General features: G+C 44.8%; 1 protein-coding gene across 1 annotated transcript in view; it reads left to right on the forward strand.

Annotated features, from left to right (window-relative positions):
* Positions 1–18,389, forward strand: part of LOC128303123 (titin-like) — a 137,934-nt gene extending 119,545 nt beyond the window's left edge. Inside the window, exons 36-45 of the mRNA XM_053039980.1 lie at positions 3–4,769; positions 5,053–10,167; positions 11,033–11,062; positions 11,126–11,218; positions 11,311–14,094; positions 14,162–14,303; positions 14,375–15,702; positions 16,140–16,439; positions 16,677–16,982; positions 17,047–18,389. Of these exons, the coding sequence (XP_052895940.1) occupies positions 3–4,769; positions 5,053–10,167; positions 11,033–11,062; positions 11,126–11,218; positions 11,311–14,094; positions 14,162–14,303; positions 14,375–15,702; positions 16,140–16,439; positions 16,677–16,982; positions 17,047–17,231 (15,050 nt within the window). The 3' untranslated portion in view covers positions 17,232–18,389. The remainder of the gene's footprint in view (positions 1–2; positions 4,770–5,052; positions 10,168–11,032; positions 11,063–11,125; positions 11,219–11,310; positions 14,095–14,161; positions 14,304–14,374; positions 15,703–16,139; positions 16,440–16,676; positions 16,983–17,046) is intronic.
* The last annotated feature ends 8,811 nt before the right edge of the window (positions 18,390–27,200 follow it).

The raw sequence follows: 27,200 nt of genomic DNA on the forward strand, positions 1-27,200 counted from the left end.
AGAATCTGCACCATCACTCCACACCACACAACTCGAAGAAACACCTCAAATCGAACAGGAAGTCGCCACAAAACATAAACCCAAGAAGAAACAAACACAAACACAAGCAAACGAACAATCCAAGACTGTAACAGTTGAGCAAGTTCAACCGATTCCGGACGAAATAGAACATACCGCTGAAATACGTACAGTAGTCTCAAAGAAGGCTAAATCCAAAAAGTCCAAAGTTACTGTTATTCAAGGGGTCACTGAAACTGTTGTTGTCGAAGACGATGAGGAGCTGCCTTTACCAGTTCAGCTCATTCCCGCTCCCGAACAAGCTGTTATTGTTACTGAGCTTCCTGAACAAGTTTCCATGCAAGAAATAATTACACCAACGGGAGAAGCGAAAAGGCAGATCACGAAAAAGAAAACCATCAAGAAACGCGTCGGCCAGAAGGAGGAACACATCGAAGTGGTCACTGTTGAGCAAGACGACATGGCTCCAGAAACTACCATTACTGTCACCGAAGAGGAGGTCCCGGATTCCAAGCCAGTGGATGACAAACCTAAGCCCAAGAAGAAGAAGGTCAAGACCATCAAGACCACCGACGATTCTGACGATATCATTGAGCGACTCCTTAATCTTGAGGTACATAAAACTGAACTGGAACAGTACGAGAAAATCGACGTTGACCTACAAAAGCGTATGCGCCCTGTAGAGGAAACAACGATCGAGGAGCATCCAGAAGTCGTCGAAGAGGTCAGATCTGACTCAGGCGTAGTCAAGCAGAAGGTCGTCAAGAAGAAGATCATCAAGAAACGTGTCGGACCCAAGGAAGAGATTACTGAGGAAGTTACCATACAGGAAGATGGCAAGCAGCCCGAAACAACGGTCACGATCAGCGAGCATGAGGTACCTTACGAGGTAACAGAGCCTTTCGAGGAAGAGCTCAAACCTCTCGAAGCTATTGTGGATGTGTATCCTAAGCCGATGGAAGCTACTCTCAAGACGAAGAGTACCAAGGTTATCAAGAAAAAGGTGAAAAAGCTCAAGCAAAGTGAGGCAACCAGCGAGCAAGTACCTCAGGAAGAGGTTGACGAATTGATCCTCGCACAGGCTCCCTTGGAACAACCAGTTATCGAAGAGCTTCCCGAACATGTTGAGGTCGTTGAGACTGTCACCAAGGAAGGAAAGCCCAAGAAGCAGATCACCAAAACCAAGATCATCAAGAAGAAGACGGCCGACAAGGTCGAGGAGGTGAAGATTGTGACTGTGCAGGAAGACGATCAAGTACCTGAGACCACGGTCACAATGACTGAAGAAGAAACAGCTCCTCAGATTATGCAAAGCACATCGGACGAGATGCCTATGATTGAGGTCGTCAAACCGAAGAAAAAGAAGGTAAAAACTATAAAAAAGAAGGGAGACGACACCGATGAGATTATTCAAAAGCTTCTTAATTTAGAAGTGAAGAAAACTGAGCTTGAAAAATACGAAAAACTTGATATTGAGTTTAAGTGCAGAACTAAGCAAACTGAGGAATTTGTTATTGAAGATCATCCAGAATTTGCAAAGCTTTCCGATGCGCCTGTACAAAACGCAGTAAAGAAAATAATGAAAACGAAATCTGTAAAATCCAAACAACCACAGGAGAATGTTGAAATTGTTCCAATGGATGAACAACACCCGGCAGTTCATATTGCGGGACATCTTAAATCAATTCATGACACTGATGAAACATTCGAGCACGCTGAAGAATTTGCTTATGAGATGCCTCAAGAGCAGTTGCCTATTATTGAGGAGTTGCCAGAAGTAATTATGGTAAATGAGGTGGTGTCACTTGGCGGCAAAGTAAAGAAACAAACCACCAAGAAACGTTCTGTGAAGAAGACTATAGGAGACAAGGAAGAACTTGTAGAAGTGGTTACGGTTGAAGAAGAAGGCCAACAGCCCGAAACAACCATCACTATCATTGAATCAGAAGTTCAACCAGAATCCCCATCTATTATTGAGCAAAAAGATACAGAACGCATCATTCAACCGCAAGAGCCTCGTAAATTAAAAAAGAAGAAAGTTAAAACTATCAAAACTACAGACGAGGTTGATGACATCATTGAAAGGTTACTGAACCTCGAGGTAAAGAAAACTGAACTGGAATGTTATGAACGAGTGGAGGTCGAATTAAAAAAGCGTCACAAAACGATGATCGAAGAAACCTTGGAAAGGCCAGAAGCGGCATTCGCTATTTTAGAAATGATAGACTCACCTAAACCTGAAATTGTTCGAAAGTCTTCAATCACACAGCAGCATGTAACGGAAGAGCCGAAGAAAACTGTTATGAAAAAGAAACCAACATCATCAACAGTGGCTGAAACTCCGGAAGATTTTGCACCGCTCACAATTAAACCATTGGAAGCAACTGTAGTACCGGAGAAAATTACATTAACGGAAGATACGATTATAAAACAAGAAGAAACGGTGCCGATTGAAATGATCACTAAAAAGAAACTAGCTAAAAAATCTTTACGCAAAGGTCAACCGTTAAACGCGACCGATTCATCAACTGAGGAACCATCCTTAGCAACCAATGTTCCAGAATCGGTAGAAATATTTGACAATGAGCTTACTGAAACAGATGTCGTTCGAGAGATATCAGTTGATGAACCCCATTCACAAGAAGCCTATGTGGAAGAGTTTGATAGATCGTTCCTAACATACGAAGAAAAATCGCTTAAGAAACTGCAAGAACAACAAACAAAACCGGTTCCAGAGACACAAGGCGAACTTAAGAAGCCGGAAAAGAAGGTGAAGAAAAAACCTAAAAAGGAACTACGTCCGGAAGAAGATGAACAACTGCAGCGCTTGTTAAACTTAGAGGTCGAAAAGACACAACTTGAACAGTACGAAAAAATTGAACTTGAAGGCAAACCCAAACCAGAGAAGCCTAAACTTACATTGGTGCCGCAAAAAATTGAACGCAAAGAACAAAAACCTCAAAAGATGCTAATTTCAGAGCCAGAAGAGCAACCCCAAATGGTTAGGCTTCGAAAAGTAAAGATACCAGATCGCAAGGAAATTGAAGAAGTTGTTGTGCCCAAGGTTTTACTCAAGAGTCGCATTGTCGCTGTGCAGTACCCACCAGAAGCGATAATACCAGTCATTACTGACCTGACGCCGGTCAAAGCCGTTGGTCAAATGACGAGAATAGAAGAAGAAGAAACAACTGATAATCTTAAGAAGGTGAAGAAAATAAAAACCAGCAAAGGCAATAAGCTAGAATTGGAAACACCACACTCCATGGAATACGAAGAGGAAAAGACAGAAAAGGAAGAATTTGACCAGGAGGCTCATAAATATCAACGAAAACCTAAAGAAACGATTGATGATAAACCAGAAGAGAAAAAGCTTAAGCTTGGTAAAGGTAAACTTAAGAAGGAAGATGATGATTTGGAGCAGGTTAAACTAAAGAAAACACCAAAGAAACCAAAAGATGATGAACCGGAAGAGCAAAAGTCCCTTACTAAATCGAAGCAAAAACCGACTGAGCTTGAAAGCGATGATAAACAGCGTCATATTGAAAAGCCAGTGTACAAACCGACTGACATACCAGATTATAATATAGAAATGGAAGAATATGAAGCTCCGGAACCAACACTCGACGAGCCGGACGAGGAGACGAAGAAAAAACCTAAGCCCAAGAGGAAACCTAAAAAGTTGGATGAAAAGGAAGACGAACCAAAGTCTTTGGTCATGGGTAAGGGTAAGCCCAGCCCTGACACTCCAGAAGATGATGTTAAATTTAGAATTCCAGTTAGTAAAAAGGAAGACGAAGAACCAACAGACATCAAGCTGAAACCATTCACCAAACCTGCCTCTAAAGAGGAAGAACCTGATAAGGAAGCTGTCAGAGAAATGGTGCTACCAGCTAGCACTGAAAAACCCGAAGAACCTGATGTTGACACCACTAGACCACAGACGCTGAAGAAAATTGTTAAGAAAACTAAACCAAAACAAAAACCAGATTGTCAAGATCGTGCAGAGGAACCAGTTGAAGAAGAAATTCCACAATCGGTGCCTGATGTCGCAGAAGATGTTCCCGATATCGTTCATGCCGTCGTACCTAAAACAATCACGGATGATTTGTTCCAAAAACCGGAAGAGTTGGACCTAACACCAAAACCACAGGTTGATTTCGTAATAGAACAGCTTCCCGAAGAGGTTAAAGTGACGCAAGTGAAAACGGAAAAAGGCGAAGTCGAACAGCAAACAGTCAAGAGGCGCATCATAAAAAAGAAGAAAGATGACAAGGAAGAGCTCATTGAGATAGTTACCGTACAGAAAGGAGATGATATTCCCGAGGCAACAGTAACAGTAACACAAGTGACCCCAGAAGACAGTAGCACGCAGCCGGAAAGTGCGAAGCGGAAAGTTCGTATCAAGAAAACGATTAAACCGGACACTCTGGAGGCTGACATTGAGCGATTGCTCAATCAGGAAATTTCAAAAACAGAACTTGAGGTTTACGAAAAGACAGAGTTTGAACCAACCAAGCGTGCCAAGGACGAGTCTGTGGAAGAGCCTGTACTTCAATCAGCTGAGCCGCAAACTCCATCGCCCTCTGGTCCTCAGAAGACGAAGATTAAGACCAAAGCAAAGAATCAACACCAAGTCACCCCATTACAAGAAATACCTACAGAATCATTAGTTCCACTCGAACCAGCCATTGGACACGAAGCTACCCAACAGACACTCGATACCACACACACTGAAGACAGACGGCCGATCAGTAAGTATTCAACTTTACCAGAGAAGACGCTGCACCTAGCAGTTGATCGATACTGGATGTAGGCTAACCGTTTGTGTAGTTCAAATTTACTATTATTCTTAACGTTTTGCGAGCTTTATTGAACTAAAAACAAGACAAAGGAAACCATCAACGAGATGTTTGAAAAAGCTATCTAAACAAACGATCATTTGTTTATGGTTTCTTTGATTTTATTTGTGTACATATTCTTGAACGAGAAGTTTTGTCACACACTAATACCTATCATTCTTCTAAACAACCGTAGGTGCAGCCACTGTTGATTTGCAGGAGGACACGTTCGAAACGAATGAGTTTGTCGAAACTGGACCATTGGGTGATATTGTGCAACCGGTCGACGTACCGGAAGCAGCCCTGGAGAAACCTGAGGTTTCGCTGAAGCCTCAGGTTACATCCGCCCCTATCGAACAGGTACTGGACGAAACAATGGAACAGACGGAGGTAGTAACGGCTGAACTGCCACAGGAAGAGCAGGCGGCTACATCTGAAATCCCGTCAGTCGTAACGGAAACACCAATCGTGAGTAAACCTATTCTTGAAGCAGCTCCAATCGAAGAAGTTCTTGAACCACAGGTTGAAGAGACAGACAATGTACCTTCGCTGGCGCTGGACACCGTTCAGGTGGCACCAAGCGATGTATCCGAGCTTGCAACTGAGATTCCTACGGTGCAAGGAAAGCCTCTGCTGGAAGCGGCCCCCGTGGATGATCAGTTTGATGTGTCCGTAGAGGAAGCCGACACCGTCGCATCGCTAACGTTGAACGAAGAACACCTGACGCCGGTGGACGTAACGGTGGGAGCGACCGAAGTACCTGCCATACAGAGTAAACCGACGATTGCAGCAGCCCCATCCGAATCACTTCTGGAGCAACCCTTAGAAGAGACCTCAGCGGTGCAGGAGACCCACTTGGAGACGGAAAAGCTTGTCCCCGTGGAAGAACAGCGTACCGAACCGACGGAACAAGCTCAGCTTCATCCAGCGGCAGCCGTTGAAACTGCTCCGGCTGAACCCCCGAAGAAGGTGGTGAAAAAGGTAACGAAGGTAACGAAGAAAACTAAGAAGTCCATCGATGATGACGAGGAACTGCAGCGCTTGCTGAATCTGGAAATTGAGAAAACGCAACTGGAGCAGTACGAGAAGGTTGACGTGGATGGCAAGCCGAGAGTCAAGCCGGAGAAGGGTGAGATTGTTAAACTAGAGCCTATTAAAATCGAACGTAAGGAACAGAAACCGATTAAACCCGAAATCACTGACACACAAGAACCACAAACAGTTAAACTGCGCAAAACCGTTGTACCAGAAAAGCGGGAAGCGAAGGAAGTCGCTGTACCGAAAGTACTGCTCAAGAGCCGCATCGAACATGTGGAGTTTTCCGTGCAGGGACAGCAGCCTGAGATCGTGCAGCTAGACACCCGACCGGGCGTGGGTACGTTGTCGCGCATTGAGGAGGACGAAGTGGAGCGTACGAAGAAGGTTATCAAGAAGGTAAAGATTATCAAAAAGGAAAAGCCCGAGCTGGAAACGCTGGACATTGAAAAATATGAAAAGGAACCAAAAGAGGAAGTGCCCAAGGACGAAGAAAAGTCACAATACCAGCGGCAGCCAAAGGAAGCTCCAAAGGATGAACCGGAAGAGCGTACGTTGCAGATGGGTAAGGGTAAGTTAAAGAAGGACGAAGAACATCACGAAGAGGTAAAGCTGAAGAAAACGCCATCCAAACCTAAGGAGGAAACTGTGGAAGAAGTGAAGCCGAAGAAACAAACTCAAGAAAAACCAAAGGAAGAAGATCTGGACATTAAAAAACGAACTGTTGAGAAGCCGAAGTTCACTCCAACCGATATTCCAGACTATGAAACACCGCTGGAACCGTACATAAAGTTGGAACCTGAGCCGGAAGAAACACCGGTGCAGGAGCCAGAAAAACCGAAAGTTCCCAAAGAACCTAAGGTACCGGAGATTCCAGATGAACCAGAGCATAAGATTGTTCTAGGTAAGGGTAAGAAACCGGAACCGGAACCAGAAGATGAGTTCAAGTTCCGCAAACCGGTACCTACTAAACCGGAGGAGGAAAAGGAAGAGATCAAGCTGAAACCTTTCACAAAACCAACACCCGACACAGAGCCTAAAGAGCGTGACGGTGATCGTGACATGGCTTTGCCAGTTCCGAAGGACGTGCCGAATGATGCAGATACAGAAACAACTAAGAAAAAGATAGTTAAAAAGGTTATTAAAAAACCAAAGGTGCCTGCGGAGGAAGAGCCTCAACCTGGAGAGACTGTGCAACTGCCAGAAGCACCAGTGCCACTTGAGGTACCTGCTCCTGTAGTCGAAGAAGTCGTACCAGAACCTACCAAAGAAGTTCAGAAACCTAAGGAAGTACAAGTGGAGCAACCGAAAGAGGTGGTACTTCCACAACCGGTAGTGGAAGAGACACAAGTTCTTCCTGTCCCACAGGTGCCAGAAGACAAACCAATCGAAACTGTACAAGAACCCCAACCGGAGGTAAAACAAGAGATCCCGGTGGAAGCACAGGAGCAAAAGGAAAAGCTAATCAAGAAGAAAGTTGTAAAGAAACCAAAGAAAAAACCAGAAGAAGATGCCGAGCTGGAGCGATTGTTAAACTTAGAGGTCGAAAAAACAGAACTGGAGACATATGAAAAGATTGACCTCGAGCCGAAACCGAGAGAAGCACCGGTCCCTGTTTCGCTGTCGGTCGAAGTGCCAGCAAAGATAGTGGAACCGATTGCTGAAAAGCTAGCCGTTGTTGCACCAGCCGTTGAAAAAGCACAAATTATCGAAGAAGTACTTGAGCAGCAGGAAATTAGTGTTATTGCACCTGCTGAAGTTTCGAAACCAATCGAATCTGTGCCGAAACAAGTACCAGAGGAGATTGTTACCGCTGTGCAAGAACCGGCGGTTGTTGTTCATACAGACGAACCAAAGGTCATTCCTGTGGAGCCGAAACCGGTCGCATTGCCGGTGGAGCCAGCACCGATTGAAGAGAAGAAACCGGTGGTCAAGAAGAAGGTAGTAAAGAAACCCAAGAAAGCATCTATTGAGGATGATGAAGAGTTGCAGCGTCTGCTGAACATGGAAGTTGAAAAGACCGAGCTTGAAAAGTACGAGAAAATCGACGTGGACATCAAGAAACCAGAGAAGACGGTCGAAACGGTTGAAGAGTCTAGAAAAGCTCAGGTGGCGGAGGTTGAAGAATCTGAACCGGTAAATGTTACACTAAAGCCCAAGAAGACCGTTAAGAAGCCAGTAGCACCGGAACCAGTTGAGGCTGAATTTAAGATCACGAAGAAGCCACGGTTGCCCGAAGCGCCACAAGAAGTGGAGGAACAAATCGTTCTGAAACCATCACCACTGAAAACGGAGGAAACGGTAAGTGTTGAACGAATCATCAAGATTGAGGTAGAGCAACCGGAGCCGGTCGAAGTACCGACCATTGAAGAGGTCGAAGCGGATGAATCACAGCCTGCGGAAGATTTAGAAACGGTTGAGCCAGTGGTTGAAGAGCCGCTTGAAACGGAAGCCCCAGAAGAAGAAATTGTACCGGTTCAACCTTTGGTGGAAGAAGTACACGATGTACAGCCTATCATAGAAGATGCTGTCATTGAGGCTCCGTCAGAAGAACTCCCAACGGTGGTGGCTTCGGTACCGATACAACCCATCGTTGAAGAACCACAACCGGTGACACCACTGCGAAAGGTTTCACTCAAACCGGTTGAACCTCAGCCAGAAGCGGAGGAGAAGAAACCGGCCGAGAAACCTAAGAAAAAGGTGGTTGTTGTGAAGAAAAAGAAGACAAGCATCGACGATGATTCAGAGCTGCAGCGATTGTTGAATTTAGAGATTGAAAAAACCGAACTTGAACAGTATGAACGCGTCGATGTGGATCTACGTAAGCGCGAGAAGGTAAAGGTTGAAGACCAACCACAACCGCAACAAGCGGTAGAGTCGACGATCGAACCCGAAGACAGTGCGCAGGTGAAATTGCCACGTAAGAAAAGCAAACCGAAGGTGGAAACGATCGAGGAAACTGAGGTAGAGTTTAAGATCAAACCCAAAAAGCAACCAGTTGCGGAAGAAACGGTACAGGAAGCAACAGTATCATTGAAGAAACCTAGGAAGCCTGCTCCAGTTGTTGAAGAAACGGCCACTGAAGAAGTGGTTCTGTTGAAACCGGCTGTTCCCCAACCGGAAGTGGTGGAAGATGTGGAGGAATCGATTAAGCTGAAACCAAAACCAGCACCATACACTACCGATGAAGCGGAAGCATCGCTTAAGATTATCCGTGAAGCAGAACAACCCGCTACACCAGAAACGGTACAACCGGTTGAACCTGTAAAGGTGGAAGAGAAAAAACCAGAAAAACCAAAGAAGAAGGTTGTTCCGAAGAAAAAGAAGGATGACGATGTTGACGAGATTACCAAAAAGCTTCTCGAGATGGAGGTGCCGAAAACTGAATTGGAAAAGTACGAAAAAATCGATTTAGACATTGTGAAACCAGCAAAGGAAATAATCGACGAGGTTACGATGGTCAAGCGCAAACCGAAAGCGAAACCTTCGGTCGAAGAGGAGGAAGAGGTAGAGACGAAACTGTCCCTGTCCCGGAAGAAACCTTCTATTGTGGAACCAGAGGAGGCGGAAGCTACGTTTAAGGTGGCACGAAAGCCCTCCATACCACAACAGTCCGAAGACGTGGAGGCATCGATCACGATCACCAGGGAAGAAGAAGTACCGGCAGAGGAAGAGATCACCGAGCACGTTGTGGTGCGCAAACAGCGTCCCCGTCCAAAGCCTGCCTTCCGTCGCGAGGTACTGGACGAGGAGGAGGTGCGCATCAAGAAAATCAAAAAGGTACGCCAGCCGCGTCCAGTTTTCAAGGACATTGAGCCGGAAAATGTGACGTTCCGTCCGAAGCGCACCAAACACATTGAGGACATTGAGCAGGAGTTCAAGATACAGCTTGATTCGTACGCGCGCGAGGAAATTTCCATGTCCGGCCGGGTGAAGCTGCCGACACCGTACAGTTACGGTGAGGAAACCGGTGAGGCTCACATCACGATCATCAAACAGGTGGATGAAGATGATGAGGTCGTGTATGAGGTAATCTACGACGATAGCGAGCAGGACGTGGAGGAAGAGTATCGGTTCGAGGAGGAAGACACCGAAAATGTCGTGATCGAGCTGCGCAGACGACGCGAAAAACTCGAGAATTTGATCATGCACCACGAGGAAGAAATCTCACTCGATCTGACGCAACGGAACAGATCACAGTTCACCACCACCACACACGAAGATGAATCATTCACACTGAAACAGCCCAAGAAAGTCCTACCAACATACTCAGAAGGTTTTTATCAAATTCCTATTACTTCGTTTTGTTTGACACTTTCTCCTTCTCGCTCTCTCTCTATCTATCTATTTCTTTTTATTTCTTCTACTTTACATTTTCTTACCTTGCTGGCGAATGGGTTTGAAGCGAAATTGTTACCTTTTCTATCGCTACCAGCTCATATTACTATGCTGATTTTCACAAGCTTCTTATCGGTCAAAGAACATTCCACCCCGTGAAATACGTTCTATTACAATTACATTCTCTATCTGAATTTCTTCCACATTGCAGCACGGTGGTTAACGCCACCCTGCCTTTAGTCTGCTTAACTCTACTTCTACTCTTTTCAGCTTCAGCATTAAACAAAACATGCACACGGATGTTACACGAGTTTTTTGTAAAAATAAAACAGCGAAACACTCTTAAGCAAAACCACACAAAGCGTCTGCACTGCTACTCCTTCTAGGCAAAAAAAAAACAATGTATATTACCCTCGTTCCATCCACAACTATTGATCTTGTGCTACTCTATTTTTCTTCCTTTATACATTACCTACTCTATATCTGTTTTTTCCACTCTATCTCTATCCCTTCGGAGTGAATCCTATCGTGTGGTGATTGGTTTTGAATTTTCTCCTAGCGTTCCTGGTAGACTAGAAACGACTGCAACGATTGCTCACTATCTTACAGTTTTACTACTTTTATTACTACTACCATTCCTACTTCACTTGTACACTAAAACCAAGATTTTCTTGCATTGATACTGACAGTTTTTTTCTCTATGAATTTCTTTTCAATTCATTCAATATGTATATTTCAAAACTGATATATTTTTTATGATTTTCGTCTTATCCGATCTTCACTTCATGTTTCATCTGCATTAGAAACGGCATCGCTGAAAATTGTTCGAGAAGGTAAATTGTCGTCGAAGGTTTGTTCGAGAATTGCGAAACTTACTATTTGTCTGTCTATTGCAGAAGATGCCAACGATATGTACTGTATTCAGGCAGTAGAAGCCGAAAATGAAGAGGCACTACACATCGTGGAAGGAGAGAAGGTCTATGTCATCGGTAAGTATAATGGCGTAGTTGAGATTAACAGTGTTCAAACTCTTCTTAACGTATACCCTTCATTGTGGGGCCTTGTACGAACGATTCAACAGAACACAGCAACTCGGAATGGTGGTATGTGAAACGTTCCTGGTGTGAAGAGCGCGGTTTCGTCCGTCGAGAATACCTGATGGATGCGGTCACTTATCCGCAGTACGTACAGAAGACATTGAACGAGAAGATCGACAAGCTGCCGGTGTTCGAAAGGCCAGGCCCTGGCGAAAAGCCTCTTGCTCCGAAGATAATTGAGAAACTGCAACCAATCACTACTCAGGATGGCTATACCGTGCAGTTCGAGTGCAAGGTCGAAGGATTCCCAAGACCCTCCATTACCTGGTTCCGTCAAACGGCTGTCATTAAACCTTCGCAAGACTTCCAGATATACTACGATGATGACAACGTGGCTACACTGATTATTCGTGAAGTATTCCCAGAGGATGCTGGTACGTTCACGTGTGTCGCGAAGAACATTGCTGGTTTTGCGTCAAGTGCAACCGAACTGGTCGTGGACTCGTTCAGCTCAGACCATGGTTCGGACGTTGCAACACTGTCACGCAAAAGCATGTCTCGCGAGTCCTCTTTAGCCGACATTCTCGAAGGCATCCCGCCAACCTTCTCGCGCAAACCGAAGGCACAGTACGTCGATGCGGGCTCTGATGTACTGCTTGAGTGCCGACTTGTCGCAGTGCCGGAACCGGACATTCTCTGGTACTACAATGGGGTGGAGATTGAAAGCAAGGACAATGTGCAAGTTGTCGTTGAGTCGGACATGCACATGTACTGCACGGTGGTTCACATCAAGGGTATCGACAAGGTACAGGAAGGTTCGTACCAGGTAGTAGCTCGTAACCGCGAAGGTGAGTCGTCCCTAGACATCATGGTAAAGGTGAAGACCGGTGTACAGGAACCTCCCCAGATTTTGGAACCGCTCAAGAGTATGACGATCCGCCAGGGTGAGACGGTAATGTTGTCCACACAGATCGTCGGTAATCCTGCACCGGAAGTACAGTGGTTCAAGAATGGCGTTGCTTTGGACGTACCTACGCAAGCTGACCGTAACATCTATACCGTGACGCTAGTGGCACCGACACACGACAATGCAGGCGAGTACACCGTTCGAGCGAAGAATCCTGCAGGAAGCGTCGAAACAAGTGCCTTCCTTACGGTTGATGAGTCGAACGTCGGTAACCCACAGGCACCGCTGTTCTTGGAGCGTTTCGAAGAGCAGAGTGTACCGCAAGGAGGTACAATCAAGCTTCCGGCAAGGGTGACGGGTAATCCGGTACCGGAGATTTTATGGCTGCGCAACAACAACACGTTGCTGCCTTCCAAACGCGTCAAGCAGGCGTACGACGGCGAAAGCATAGAGCTGTTGATCAACAATGCCGATTCCGAACAAGACTCGGGCAACTATAAGTGTATCGCTTCCAATACGATCGGCAAGGCATCGCATGGTGCACGTGTTACGGTGGAGGTAGACAAGGTTACCTTCACGAAGAAGCTCAAGAAGACGATCACGGTCGAGGAAAGCAAAGCAGTAACGCTGGAGTGCGAGACTTCGCACACCGTCTCCACCAAATGGTTCCACAACGGCAAAGAGCTCAGTGGTATGGATCATCGTATGATAGTGCAGGAGGGTAAGGTACACAAACTAAACATCAAGAACCCAACCATCAACGATACGGGTGTGTACCGGTGCACGGTCAAGGATCAGCAGACCGAATGTAATTTAACGGTCATCGAAGCTAAGCCTGAGTTCCTGCGTAAGCTGGAAGATATCGAAACTAAGGAGAAAGAACCCGCCGTTTTAGAGGTTGAGATTACCTCGGAGACTGCAGACGTTACGTGGTACAAGGAGGGTCGGAAGCTAGTCGAAACCACTGGCAAGTATGAGTTCGCCAAGAAGGGTAAATCACGCGTGCTTTTTGTGCGCAACACTTCAGTTCATGACGAAGGCGAGTACACCTGTGCGCTTGCGGATCAGGAGTGTTCGGCGGAAGTGTCCATTATTGAGCTTCCACCAGAGATCATCAATGCTCCACGTGACGTAACCGTGGCCCGGGGTGAAGATGCCATCTTTGAGCTAGAGCTGACCAAGGGTGATGCTCTGGTTCGTTGGTACCGCAACGAAGATGAACTGTCGTTCAATGGACACGTGCAACTGACGATCGATGGTAAGCGGCAAACGCTTAAGATTAACAAGACGGTCGATTCGGACGCTGGAGAATACACGTGCGTGGTTGGCGAACAACGGGCCAAAGCTCGGCTGACCGTGGAGAAACCGGTTGTCGATTTTGTACGACGTCTGCCAGAAGTTACTCTGACTACGAGAGATAGCGATGCCGTATTCACGGTGGAGCTCTCCGAGTCAGCCGATGTCGTATGGTACCGTAACAACAAGATCATTACTGCCACCAGCAAGTACGAAGTGGTTGTCGAAAACTGCGTTCGCAAACTGATCGTCAAAAACACCGTCGAGGATGATGAGGATGAGTACACGTGTACCGTGTCAAATGCTAAAACCTCTTCGAAGCTGAAGGTTGAGATTATTAAGGTCGCTCCCACGATCTTCGAGGATGGACCTCGTGCGTTCACTATCCGCAAGGATGAAGACGTTACATTCAGCGTTAAGTTTAACGCCACACCAATACCTGAAGCAGAGTGGCGCGTCAACAAGCGAGTCATCATCCCTTCGGCAAAGTTCGTGTCGACTGTGGCAGAAGAGACGGCTAGCTTGACCATCAAACGTGCTGCTGAAGTTGATGCTGGAGAGTTCACCTTGAAGCTCACCAATGAATGTGGTGATGCGAGTGCTTCCTTTACGCTCGTAATTAAAAGTGAGTTTTAGTTGTAAATAGCATTTTGTGGAAAGTTACGTGACTGGAGTTTGTGGTACATTTTCAGAACAACCGGGAGCACCAGAAGCACCGGAAGCAACCCTCATTACGGATGATTCCATCACACTGTTCTGGAAGGCACCGAGCGACGATGGCAACAGTCCCATTACGCAGTACGTGCTTGAATACCAGGAAAAGAACCAACAGAAGTAAGTACAATTGTGGTGTTACGCGCCATTCCTTTCTCAATCACAGTTCGTTTTCATTATACGTCTTCCAGGTGGACCGAGATTACAAGCATCACCGAAACGACCACGACAGTGACGAAGCTGACGAAGAATTCCGAGTACACATTCCGTGCCACAGCGGTTAACGAGGTGGGCAAGGGTCCGGCATCACCGAACTCGCCCTACTACAAGATTGTGGCACCGATTCAGAAGGAAGCTCCGACGGTAAGCGAGCACCTAAAGGATGTGCACGTTGGACTCGGACAGTCGGTCACGCTGAGCTGTATAGTGACTGGAGTACCCGTACCGGATGTCGCCTGGTTCCGCAATGGACAGCCTATCAAGCAGGATGTCGTATCGTACGAGAACGGTTCTGCCAAATATCAGCTCAAATCTACCACCGTGGAGAGTGGCGCAAAGTATACGTGCCGTGCAACCAACGAGGTTGGCAGTGTCGAGAGCAACTGTCAGGTTGTGATCGAGGAAAAACCGACCCTGACGGTTGAAAAGAAGCAGATTGTGCAGAAGTTGCGTGTCGGCGATGAATGGAAGGTGATCGCCGAATTTACTGGCTATCCAGCACCGGAACTAATCTGGCATCGAGAGGACGAGAAACTTACTTCCACGGCAGAGCATACAATTGTGACCGTCGGTCAATCATCGACCATTGTAATCTCTTCGCTGGATCGTGCGCACACGGGCAAGTATACGGTAGAAGCGCGTAATTCCGCCGGTTCGGCAACGGTCGAGCTGACGCTGAAAGTGATCGACAAGCCGAGCAAACCGGAAGGACCAATTGTAGTGCGCGAACTCAGCCCCGAAGCAGTTGTTATCGAATGGAAGCCTCCATCCGATGATGGTGGTCTGGAAATTTCGCAGTTCACCATCGAGAAGTGCGACGATGCGAACAAGAACGCCTGGATCAAGGTGGCGGACGTGCAGCGTAACATCAAGTCGTATTGCATCCAGAAGCTGATCGATAGCACGCAATATCACTTCCGCGTGATTGCCCAGAATCCGGTCGGTTGTTCGGAACCGTTGGAAAGTGCTACGGTGAAGATTCAGCAGACGATCGAGCCACCATCGCCACCGCGTGGTCCAATTGAAACATCCGGAATGACAAGCAACTCGTTCACGCTCATGTGGCAACCATCCGAATCGAATGGTGGCAGCAAGATCACCGAGTACGTCGTTGAGGTTAAGGAAGCGAAGAAGAAGGTTTGGAAGGTGGCCGGAACGACCAGCGCCTCGGAAACTTCGCTGCTGATCGAAAACCTAGCCATGAACAAGGCGTACGACTTTAAGATTATTGCCAAGAACAAGGTTGGCTCAAGTGAACCACTCCAGACGGTGGAATCTATCGTTGCCGGAAAGGAAATCAGTAAGTATGGTGGACATGCGAATACCTCCAACTTTGGCGTCTACTTTATGCTAATGCTTCTCAAGTGACCTTGTTTTGTTGTAACAATTGTCCTGTCCTTTGTCCTGTTGGTATAATTAGAATAACTCACCCTAGAATCAGATCATATGTCATCAAATAATCATCTCGTAAAACATTCTACCCAAAATCTAAATCCACTGACCACCTCCCTAGTCGACTCTTAACCAAATGTAAACAACTGACCCAAACTGTAACACCCCACAACTATAAGCTGCAACTAAAAACAACTCAAAAAACAACTTACCTCGACTAAACACAAGTGAAACTAGCAAGTTTATAAATGTATTCTGAACACTTTCAATCAATCTAAATCGTCCCACATCTATGTACATCGTGTATGTCGTGCGCCATCAACACACCAACTTCACCACCAACAGCACCACCATCTGCACCGCGAAATCTGCGCATCATGAATGTCACCAGCAAGAGCGTGAAGCTCGAGTGGCAGCAACCGGAAACAAATGGCGGCTCAGACGTCACCGGATACATCATCGAGAAGCGACTGACAACCGCACAGCAGTGGACCAAGATCAAGACGCTCGAGTCCAACTGTCTGTCATACTGTGTGGACAATATGAAGGAAAAGACCGAATTGTTATTTAGGATATTTGCCGAGAATGCGGTCGGACTGAGTTCGCCAACGGTGTCGGAGAGTATTGTGCTGAAGACACATGCCAGTAAGATACCAATATCCACAATATATGTACTATCTTTCACTTTCTCTATGTTCTATGTGCTTCCTCATCTTCTTTATCTCTATCTACTGTCCTTAATGAAACATTTCTCTCTCACTTTTCTTGGCGTAATGACCTACTAGGTCATGCCTGCCATTTCTGACTTATTAGATTTATTTTACCACGTAGCCGAATAGTATGCGATGTTATACTCACGAATTGTCTTTTTCCCCACCCTAGCTGTTCCGTCTCCACCAACTGGCCCATTAGAGGTACGCTACCTAGGACCCAACATTAACATCGTCGAGTGGGGCATTCCAGAGTCGGACGGTGGTGCACCGATCGAGGGCTACAACATCGCCATCCGGAACGCAAAGAAGACGATGTGGATGGAAGTTGGTCGGGTTGCGGCTGACTGTCAGTCGTTCAACATTAAGGATCTGCAGGAAAGCGAAGACTATCTAATCCGCATCATGGCTCGCAATGAGGTCGGTATCAGCGACCCGTTGGAATCGGAGGAACCGTACACTGTGCAGCTTGGTGCCGGTAAGTAGCAACTGTGAGCTTAACGACTGTTTCACTTCATAATACCGCTCGACGATCATTGCAGCTCCGGACGACGTGCACGATGAAACGACGAGAGACTTCTCGGAGCCTACCGGCACTAACACGTCATCCTGGCTACGAGAACACAACATGACGGCTGATATCAACAGCTACGCCCGTCATAAGCTGCTGAGGAGAAGCGAATACTTCTTCAAGCTATGGGTCAACGCTAAGAATCTGTTCAAGTAGAAAGCTCGTAGCTCCGAGTGCCCATAAAGAAAAATCAGGCGTCAGTTTCCGCGTGCACGACGCTGACGTAGATGTATATTGCTTCTAAAACTAGACGAAGATATTTGAAGAGAGATACAATCATTATTCTAACAATTTGTTCATTTGGAAATGGACAACACGTTCCATGCTCCTGGTAGGATCGTTCGAGTGAAACGCTATGTGTATGTGTAAATGTTGCTCAAACCGAAGATGTCTATATACGAACGTCCTGTGCTACCCGTCTGTGTCCCAGCCCCAGCAATAAGCAATCCATAAAGGCCGGGGAAATCTGTAAGAATCTTCATGGAACTGTGATAAAAGAGCAAGCTAGCAACACCAGTAACCCTATCGGTAGAACTTATCTCAGAACAGAGGACAGAGTGCTATCGCACGACATAGAGAGAACGGCCCACTTGGCTGAGTTCTGAGATGAAGCGAAAGTAGATGAAGAAGTACACGCACTGACACACATCACAGTGGCACCTATCCACAATCCCCCGAGGGGGTCACTGTGTCTGTGGGTTGAGCGGCGTTTAACGTAACCGTATAAATGTAAATGACTAGAGGAAACCCCCAACACTCGGCCGAACTCGCCGGTACATCCCGGCAACGACACGCAGCAATACGACAGGGCATCCGCAGGATCTATCTGCTGCCTGGCTGCGTTGGAACATTTGTACTGCTTCTAGGCTACTCCGGATGGAAACTCGCGCCACATGGTGTGGCCGTCACATATTCAGTTACCACGTCCGAAGGGAGATAACATTGGTGCGAATGTTATCCTTCATCGGGCGGGTACGACTTTGGACCGGGCATGCCAAACAAGCGAATCAGCATGGAGAAGCGAACTAAACGAGATGAAAAAATACTTTCTTTATCAATTTATCTATGATCTTTGTTGAATTCTTTGACGACTAGCAAGAGAAAGAGAGAGAGAGAGAGAGAGAGACACATGAAGCAAATGAGCGGAAGAGAGAGAGAGAGAGAGAGAGAGAGAGAGAGAGAGAGATAATTTATTTTAAATGAATGTTTTCTATTCTATCATGTTTATATTTTCTTTCAAGAATCCAAAGCATTAGCATGTTGAAACAATTTTTACACTGTGTGTTGAATAAAATACAATTTTTAAAGCTATTATTCGAAACCTGGTGTAATAAACTTCCTGAGGTCATCCAACCAACCGAAAAAGTCATTCCGACTGTGGGATTTCCCACAGACCCAGTCCTCAAATGGTAAGTAACTCAACCGGCAATTGTGAAGTTACGTGATGCGCACCACTAACCTACTCCGACACATCGAACGCCCCGCAATGTGGTGTGGCTGTTTTGCTGCTTCTCCCTGTTGCGCAACCATCCCCAGAGGCGCCAAAGAGGCGTGTGACCCAAATCAAAGAAGTTCAATGTCACGCACGAAATTCGAGCAAAATTCTTCGCCTACACGCGTACCGATACCGATTGATAGGAGTTGTTGCACTATTTGTACAGCACATTATCACCTCATGGCTGGGAGTAGCGGTGTGCCTGCACGGTCTTTACCACTCCCGATGCATCATGCTCGACGCTGTTATGTGCCGTGCTAATAGTGTGGCAATTATTGCATAATGCTTCGCGACCGCCTTTTTGCGTGCAGTAAGCCAAAGCCCCAGTACACACATACACGCCTGATGCTGCTGCGCACGTTTCATGGCGCACGTAGACTCACGGGTACGGGCTAGGGCGAGTTAATCGAAAAATTTTCAATTAAAACAACAACCCTCTTAATCGGTCCAATCCCCTCACTTGGTTTCTCACAGTTGCTTTCTGGCTAATCTGTCTACACATGCGCGGGGTACGCGGGAGGCCGTCTACCGTCTGTTTTGGGGTGGATATGTTGAAAAGTAGCAATGTATCGGTCCCACTTTGACTAAACTCAAACAAAACTTTAAGCACATCAATCGAAACGAAGACGAAGGGTTTTGGAAAGGCGAAAAATAGCTCAGACTTGTCGGCCAATCCTTACATAAGCTGTACAACAATATAATCTGTGTCATAATGCGAACCAATCGCGAACTGATAGGGTTCGTCGCTGCCAGCCCATTGCTGTCTGCTAGGTGGTCTATTATTGTATGCATGTTTTGTTCGACACGTTTGTGGTGGGTTTTTGCTTTAAACTTGCTCATCGTTCTTTCGCCATCTTTCTCAGCACTGTTAAAACCGTTGTACAGTTTAGGTGACGATACGCCGGCCCTTAAGTGGGACGAACTGTGAGGGGTTACCCAAAACAATTTAACAATTGCTGCTTTAACATGTTTACCATTGCTTCATTTGTATGCTTCTGTGAGCTATGAAACTTGCACTGGCACATTTTTCCGAATCAATTGTTCGTTCCAGAAACAGCCGATTTCATCATTTAAGATTTCAGTGGAGACTACGAAAGCAGCATCGTTTGCCATTCTACTAACTAGGATTTAAATGTTTCATTACTCACACATTATCATGAAAGATCATCCTCTAATATTCTCTTTCCGTATCCCATTGATATCACAATAATATTCACAATATTGTACGATCGATAAGTGAAAATATTTATCATAGAGTGGTCAGATGGATTGGATTTTAGCTGACCGTGTTATCAGACGGTGACAATTGTCACTTTTTCTCCAAGACATTTTAAAGTAACTAAATCCTGCAAAAAAACTACGTTTCTCCGAGATATTTCTGCGCTCATTTTAGCTCTCAAATCATTTTTTTTTTGGTTACAAACCGGTTTGTGTTTTCATTTTATTATTTAAAACAGAGTGGGTAAGTTAAATAAATCTTTTATAGTATTATCAACTAGCCAGATGCCATTCCCATCATCATCATCATCCTCCAATAGGTCACAGGGCCGCGAAAGTTGACAAAATGCTGACAAATTTGTCAAATGACAAAATCAGCTGGTCAACTGCGAGAAATCTTTGCCGCGCACACAATTGTTTTCAGTTTCCCAATACCAAGAGAGCATGATTTTCAAGAGATGACACCTTCAGCGTGGAATAAATTTACCTATCCCTATTGCATTGCATACCATCAAAGCCATGAGAGCGATCGCTAGTGTAAACTAGGCGTGGCATAAATTTGCCCATCCGTAATGCATTGCATACCATCAAACCCGCGAGAGCGATCGCTAGGGTAAGGAAGGTGGATGAAACGGCATCCTCGCCCAAACTTTTCATCGGCTGCTGCGAAATTCCATACAAAACCGGCCGTTTTCAGATTTGCGACACCAAGAGAGCATCCAAAACAAGAGCTAACATGTTGTCACTGCAGCGTGCCTATAGCTGAGCCGCTCTGGCGTGTTATCATTGCGCGTGAGAGAGGAGTTTCCCCTATGTTAGATATTTTTGCAGGGTTTTTGGGGACTTTTTCGACATGTTCAGCGTGATGTTGTTTGGCTCATTTGGTATCTCATATAATTGACTCATTCAGCAAGTTATTTTTGGCAGCAACAACATTTGACGGTCACTCGATATCTCTACCGAATTTGTCTACGCATATTATAGCTTAGCTTAGCTGTTCCCGACCAAAACAACACCGAGTACGGCTTGTGAATACAGACGACGCCAACCCTGCATCGCTTTAAGGGGAAAATCGCCTCTCTCAATCGCGCGGTAGTGAGCTCGGCTTTAGCAACGGCAGCCGATCTCGCTCACACCATTCGAGCGATTCGATCGCCATGTTGTGGCTATATGTAGCGTGTATGAGATCTGTATCCACATTTTACTCAGGCGAGAGGAACTGTTTGCTCTTCGGTATGATCGTCTTGTGTGGTTTTGTGTTGCGTGTGTGTGGACAACACCAGCGGCGGATCAGACGGTAAGCGGAATAGGCGGTCGCCTAGGGCCTCGTCGCGTTGGGGGCGATTGTGCGATTTTTGGAAATTTTACAGCAGAGTTAATTTATAGCACCAAATCTAATTAAGAACGTAAAAAAATGATCAAAAATATCCTTGGTATATCGAAAATATCCTTGGATTTTATATATCCTTGGTTATATAAAACATTTGTGCGCTGCGCACGACTCCTTAAACTCCTTCTTCTTTATCGGCACGACTTCCTCAGGATGTTGAAGCCTACCATTTCTTTTTTACTTTATTTACCCGTAGGATAGTCAGTGCTGCGTACGAAGGTTTGGTGGTCCAAATGAAATTTTTCCGTGGTACTGTCTCGTACAGACCGACAGCGCTACCAATACACCATCTGGCCGCCCCGTGATCCCTTATATGCCCTATTCATGTATTATATTTCTTGAACGAGATTTTTTCATCTGCTCGTGAATGATCCTACCGTTAGTTGCTAGAATAGAAATGCTTGTTTTCACTTACGTAATATTTACCAGCTATTGCCATTGCGATACTCGTGGTGTGGTATTGTTTTCTCTCACCGATTGAACCGTGAAAATGTCCAGCCTACGTGATTCGAAACAGTATTGTGGTGGAGTATTGTGTTTAGTATTTCGATTGTCATAATTTCTGCAAGTTTGCAAGCCGGTAATGATGTTATAACCGACACAATCTGTCAGTGTACTACGACATAGCTAGCATTGACATAGAATATGAATAAAATCATATTGCAATCATTAGAACTCTCTTTTCCGTCTGATATTTCATACCTCATGGTTTTTGGAATACCATTTCTGTCTTTCTTGAATATTACTTATTCGAAGTTGGATTGTAGGTCCAGCTTATGTCCACCCATCCCACACTGTCCAAATATTTCATCATATCCCCTTGTAGAATACTGCAGTTGGAGATTATCGCCGCGAAATCGTTGATCTAAATTAAAAAAGAACACGAAAAAAGATACTTGAAGAAATCAAGTATGCATTGATATAAAAACGATGTGTTAAGTGAAGAACCTATCATAGTAGTCTTGCTAAAACATTGTCGTGCGTGCTGAAGGCGGTCTCATTTTTTTGCATTGAAAACTCAGTTTGTTTGAGAAAAATTAGTGAGTGCTTTGTGGTGTTGTATCCCTATAATTGGCTACTGACTATCAAATTGTGCCTGAGGAGCACGTAGTGTGTTTCATACTGATGTAAATGTGCAAGTAAATGTGCACGAAATTATCGCAAGTGTCTTCACAATGAGCGAAGAGATCGGCCCAGAAATTCTTGGATTTCTTGACGCACGGACAACCGACCTAAAATTGGAGCATCAAATTTAATAAGCGAAATTTAATCGAACGATCGAAATTCACATTAATATGTGCAGGGCCACGAGAGTTGACAAATTTGTCCAATGGCCAAATCAACTGGTCAACTGTGAAAACCATTATACCGTTGCCGCGCACACAATTGTTTTCAGATTTCCGATACCAGGAGAGCATGGTTTTCAAGTGGTGACATCTGCAGCTTGGGACAAATTTGCCCATCACAATTGCTATCGCTATACAAATTTTAGTTGGAGGCGACGCATAACGTTTCCATGGTAACATTATTTCCCACATCCATGGATCTTTTTTTGTGCGTGGAGCGTTTTGATTTCACATCTCTTCTTTAAAATCCTTTCTTTCGCTATGCCTTCTATGATCCCCCTCTATGAGCCAACAATTTATTTTTCCATGTATACTTTGGTTTTACCAAATGGACCAAACCAAATGAACGCGCAATTTGAGAATTTTTTTAAGTGTTGCCAGCGGCGGATCAAACGGTAGGCGGAGTAGGCGGTCGCCTAGGGCCTCGCCGTGTTGGGGGCCCCAAACAATTTGTGCCTATTGTGCGATTTTTGAAAATTTTAAAACAAAGTTAAATTATAGCAAAAAAAATTAATTTACAAGGTAGAAAATTGATCAAAAATATCTTCCTTGGTTGTATAAAACATTTTTTTCTATGTGATAAATTAAATGCAGAGAAGAATATCGACTTTGTGACTTTAAAGTATAAACGAAATTGCACCAGGACCAGGACACTAATTTTCCCGTTGGTCGAGAAAAATTTCTTCTAAAACTACCTGTTTCCGAATGTATAATACCAGGAGAGCATCCACGGAAGATGTAGCACCTAGTACAGCAATTTTGCTCGAAAACCGCCTCAAAGTATGCAATGTTTAACACTAACTTTCCCGTTGGTCGTGAAAAATTTCTTCGAAAACTACCAGTTTCCGAATTTAAAGTACCAGGAGAGCATGCACGGAAGAGGTAGCTCCTGGTACTGCGCCGTAAGGTATGCAATGTTTATACACTAACTTTGCAACCAACTTGCAACGCAATGCGCCGTAAGGTATGCAATGTTTATACACTAACCTTGCAACCAACTTGCAATGCAAGTTTAGTGCATGCAAGAAACTTGCAGCAAGACGGCGCCCAACTTCGTACTTGCATGCAAGCTTGCATGCAAACTTGCATGCAAGTTCTTGCAAGCAAATTCTTGCATGCAAACTTGCATGCAAGTTCTTGTATGCAAGTTTGCATGCAAGTTCTTGTATGCAAGTTTGCATGCAAGTTCTTGTATGCAAGTTTGCATGCAAGAACTTGCATGCAAGAACTTGCATGCAAACTTGCATACAAGAACTTGCATGCAAACTTGCATACAAGAACTTGCATGCAAACTTGCATACAAGAACTTGCATGCAAACTTGCATGCAAGAACTTGCATGCAAGTTTGCATGCAAGAATTTGCTTGCAAGAACTTGCATGCAAGTTTGCATGCAAGTTTGTTGCATGCAAGTACGAAGTTGGGCGCCATCTTGCACGCCATCTTGCTCGGATGCAAGTTGGTTGCCATCTGCAAGTTGGTTGCAAAGTTAGTGTATAAACATTGCATACCTTACGGCGCATTGCTTTGCAAGTTGGTTGCAAAGTTAGTGTATAAACATTGCATACCTTACGGCGCAGTACCAGGAGCTACCTCTTCCGTGCATGCTCTCCTGGTACTTTAAATTCGGAAACTGGTAGTTTTCGAAGAAATTTTTCACGACCAACGGGAAAGTTAGTGTTTAAACAGTGCATACCTTTCGGCGGTTTTCGACCAAAATTGCTGTACTAGGTGCTACCTCTTCCGTGCATGCTCTCCTGGTATTATACATTCGGAAACAGGTAGTTTTAGAAGAAATTTTTCTCGACCAACGGGAAAGTTAGTGTTTAAACATTGCATACCTTTCGGCGGTTTTCGAGCAAAATTGCTGTACTAGGTGCTACCTCTTCCGTGGATGCTCTCCTGGTATCGGCAATCTGAAAACAGCTGGTTTTGTATGGAATTTCGTACCAGCTAATGGCGATCCAAGTAGTGGCGTTATCGTTCTCCTTAGCGCATACAAACGTTTATATATAGAGACTAGCTTACTAGGCCCGTTTACAGGGCTACGCTTTGCGAGTGTTGTTACATCATGTTTGAAGTACATCTCCCTAACACCGATAATGCCGTAGCAAAATTATGGGCCCCCCTTGAAAAATTCCGCCCTGGGCCTCCAAGGGGATTGATCCTCCACTGCACATGACCTATCTCACCTGCAGTCGGTGCGTTGTTCCGGCACTGGTCAATACCTGGTATACGTGAAAGGAGACAAAGGCGCAGCTCATCGCGAAAAGACATGCGTTCATACGTATGACTGAACATCCATGTTAGTGGATTGCGTATGATAAATACCCAGGATGCAGGATAGACAATAGCGATTAAGTTCACCGCCAAATGCTGGTGTTTGAGTGTTTTGTTAAGTTAAGTTAAAACGAAGAAGTATAACTGAGTGTTGCATGGCGAATCTCCCGGAAGCACAGCGAGCGAGCCAAACTCGATGGCAAAGTGCTCCTTGGATGCTGTAGTTGTAAATTCCACCACGTGTAGCTTCTCGAAGTAGATGCACGTATGATTGTAGCTTTATTTAGCAGTGTGCAGATACAGTGGTAACTGGTGTTGGTGGTGATATAGCTTGTTCCGATATTGTTTTCGAAGATGATGATGGCCCTGGCGGACCATTTGAAAAAGATGATTAGTGGCGGCCAACGTCGGATCAAACGGTAGGCGGAGTAGGCCGCTTATTACTGCGCATATGTCCTCCCCTCCCTCCTTCATCATTTTAAAAATTAGAGGCCCCAACTATAATTCCGCCCTGGGCCTCCAAAAGGATTGATCCTCCACTGGACAACACCCACGTTTTGCTCCCGCGAGTAGTGCTGTTTGCTGTACGGTACGATCCCCCTATGTGACTATGTGTAGCGTGTGTATGGACGACTGAGATAATCAACAGCGGGTTTGTTTTGGTTCTAGTTTGAGCAAGAATTGTTGCGATATAATTGTTTGTGAAAAATAACGTTTTTTTCATATAACATAAGAAGAAGCGCTGACACAAGAAGAAACAGAAACGCAACTCCCGAACAAATAAATCGCCTGCGTTAGTAGAAGTTTTCCCGCACGGTCATGCAATCATTTAAAAGCATCTCAATTAGCATCACAAAGCATCACAAGTTGGATAAATGAAGTACATTTTGTCGAAATGGAAGGATAAATGCCGAAACACACCCTGACCACTACAACACAAATGGGGAGGAATGCGAAAAATTACCACATTCATCAAATATACGAACAAAGAACAAAACAAAATTACTTTGTTGTAAAGGCAAGTGTGTAATAAAAAAACGAACAAACTAACAAATGAAATCAAACCGAAAATACTAACATTGTCTTTCGATTCTTGAATTGGCGATTTTCGTTTCGCAACAAGCACCATCCGTAAGTATTTTTATTGATTAAACAATATGTAAGTATAATGGGAGTGTATTATTTAATAATCGTGGTTAATTTTGAACATTCTGTTGTAAGAACTCTATCCTCATCTTGTCGATCGTTCCACGCATATTATTTTCGTTTCTTGCCCATTCGTTTAAATCTCCACCAGTAGATGAAAACAGTGCATATCCGAAATCCCATACAAACGAACCGATTTTCGATTTCGGATACCAAGAGAGCATGGTTTTTATGAGGTGACATCAATTCCCCTCCAGTGTGGACACAGCCGTTCAGCTCTCGCATGTTATCATTGAGCGTGAGAGCAGATCTCCTAATACATTGGCTACCACCACTATCGCATACCAACAAACTCATGAGAACGATCACTAGTGCAAGTGAGAGCGATGACATGCCTTCTTTCCATAAGGTTTTCCATGTACTGATAAGCACGCACACGATAATAACATACAGGAGAACTGTTATAGCAGAACTGTTACAGGGTTGTTATTACAAGCTGTTATCAGCTAATTAGGTTTATTTTATTATTTTTAGGTGTTTAATAATACTAGTAAAAGAATACAAGTTTTATTGGCTAATAACACTACTAAATAGCGGATGATTTTCGAATAGAACCACAGACATTATCAGCATTCATTAATGAATTTATCGGCAGCTAATAACAACCGTATGATAGTTTACAAACAAGCAACAAATAATACCACCAGTTTCACTTAATTACGCTACATTCTCACTTAAAATTTACACAAAATTATATGCAATGCAATAGTGATGGGTAAATTTATACCGCGCTGCAGGTGTCAGCTCTTGAAGAACATGCTCTCCTGCTGGTATTGGAAATCGGAAAACAATTGTGTACGCGGCAAAGGTTTTTCGCAGTTGACCAACTGATTTTGTCACTTGACAAATTTGTCAGCATTTTTGTCAACTCTCGTGACCCTGCACCTAACGATATCATTATCATTCCGCAGGATGGTATCCAGAGATCGAAAAATAATATAATAAATTAAATAAATAATAATTTCACGATACATCTTGAATCCATCGACTCCTCTAATCTGATTATGTGAGCAAACTTTCATTATCATTAGATGTTTACCTCTATAACAGGGGGTGACATTTCTGCACTAGCCAATACTTCCTAGAAGTTAGATAACCTGCCTTTCCAGCCATCCGAAACACGCTTGTTAAGCGCATCAAATTGCTCGGACGCGGTCATGGAGAAGGGTTTTGTATTCTGAGTTCACAACTA

Source organism: Anopheles moucheti, chromosome 3, assembly GCF_943734755.1.
Source record: "Anopheles moucheti chromosome 3, idAnoMoucSN_F20_07, whole genome shotgun sequence".
Taxonomy (NCBI): domain Eukaryota; kingdom Metazoa; phylum Arthropoda; class Insecta; order Diptera; family Culicidae; genus Anopheles; species Anopheles moucheti.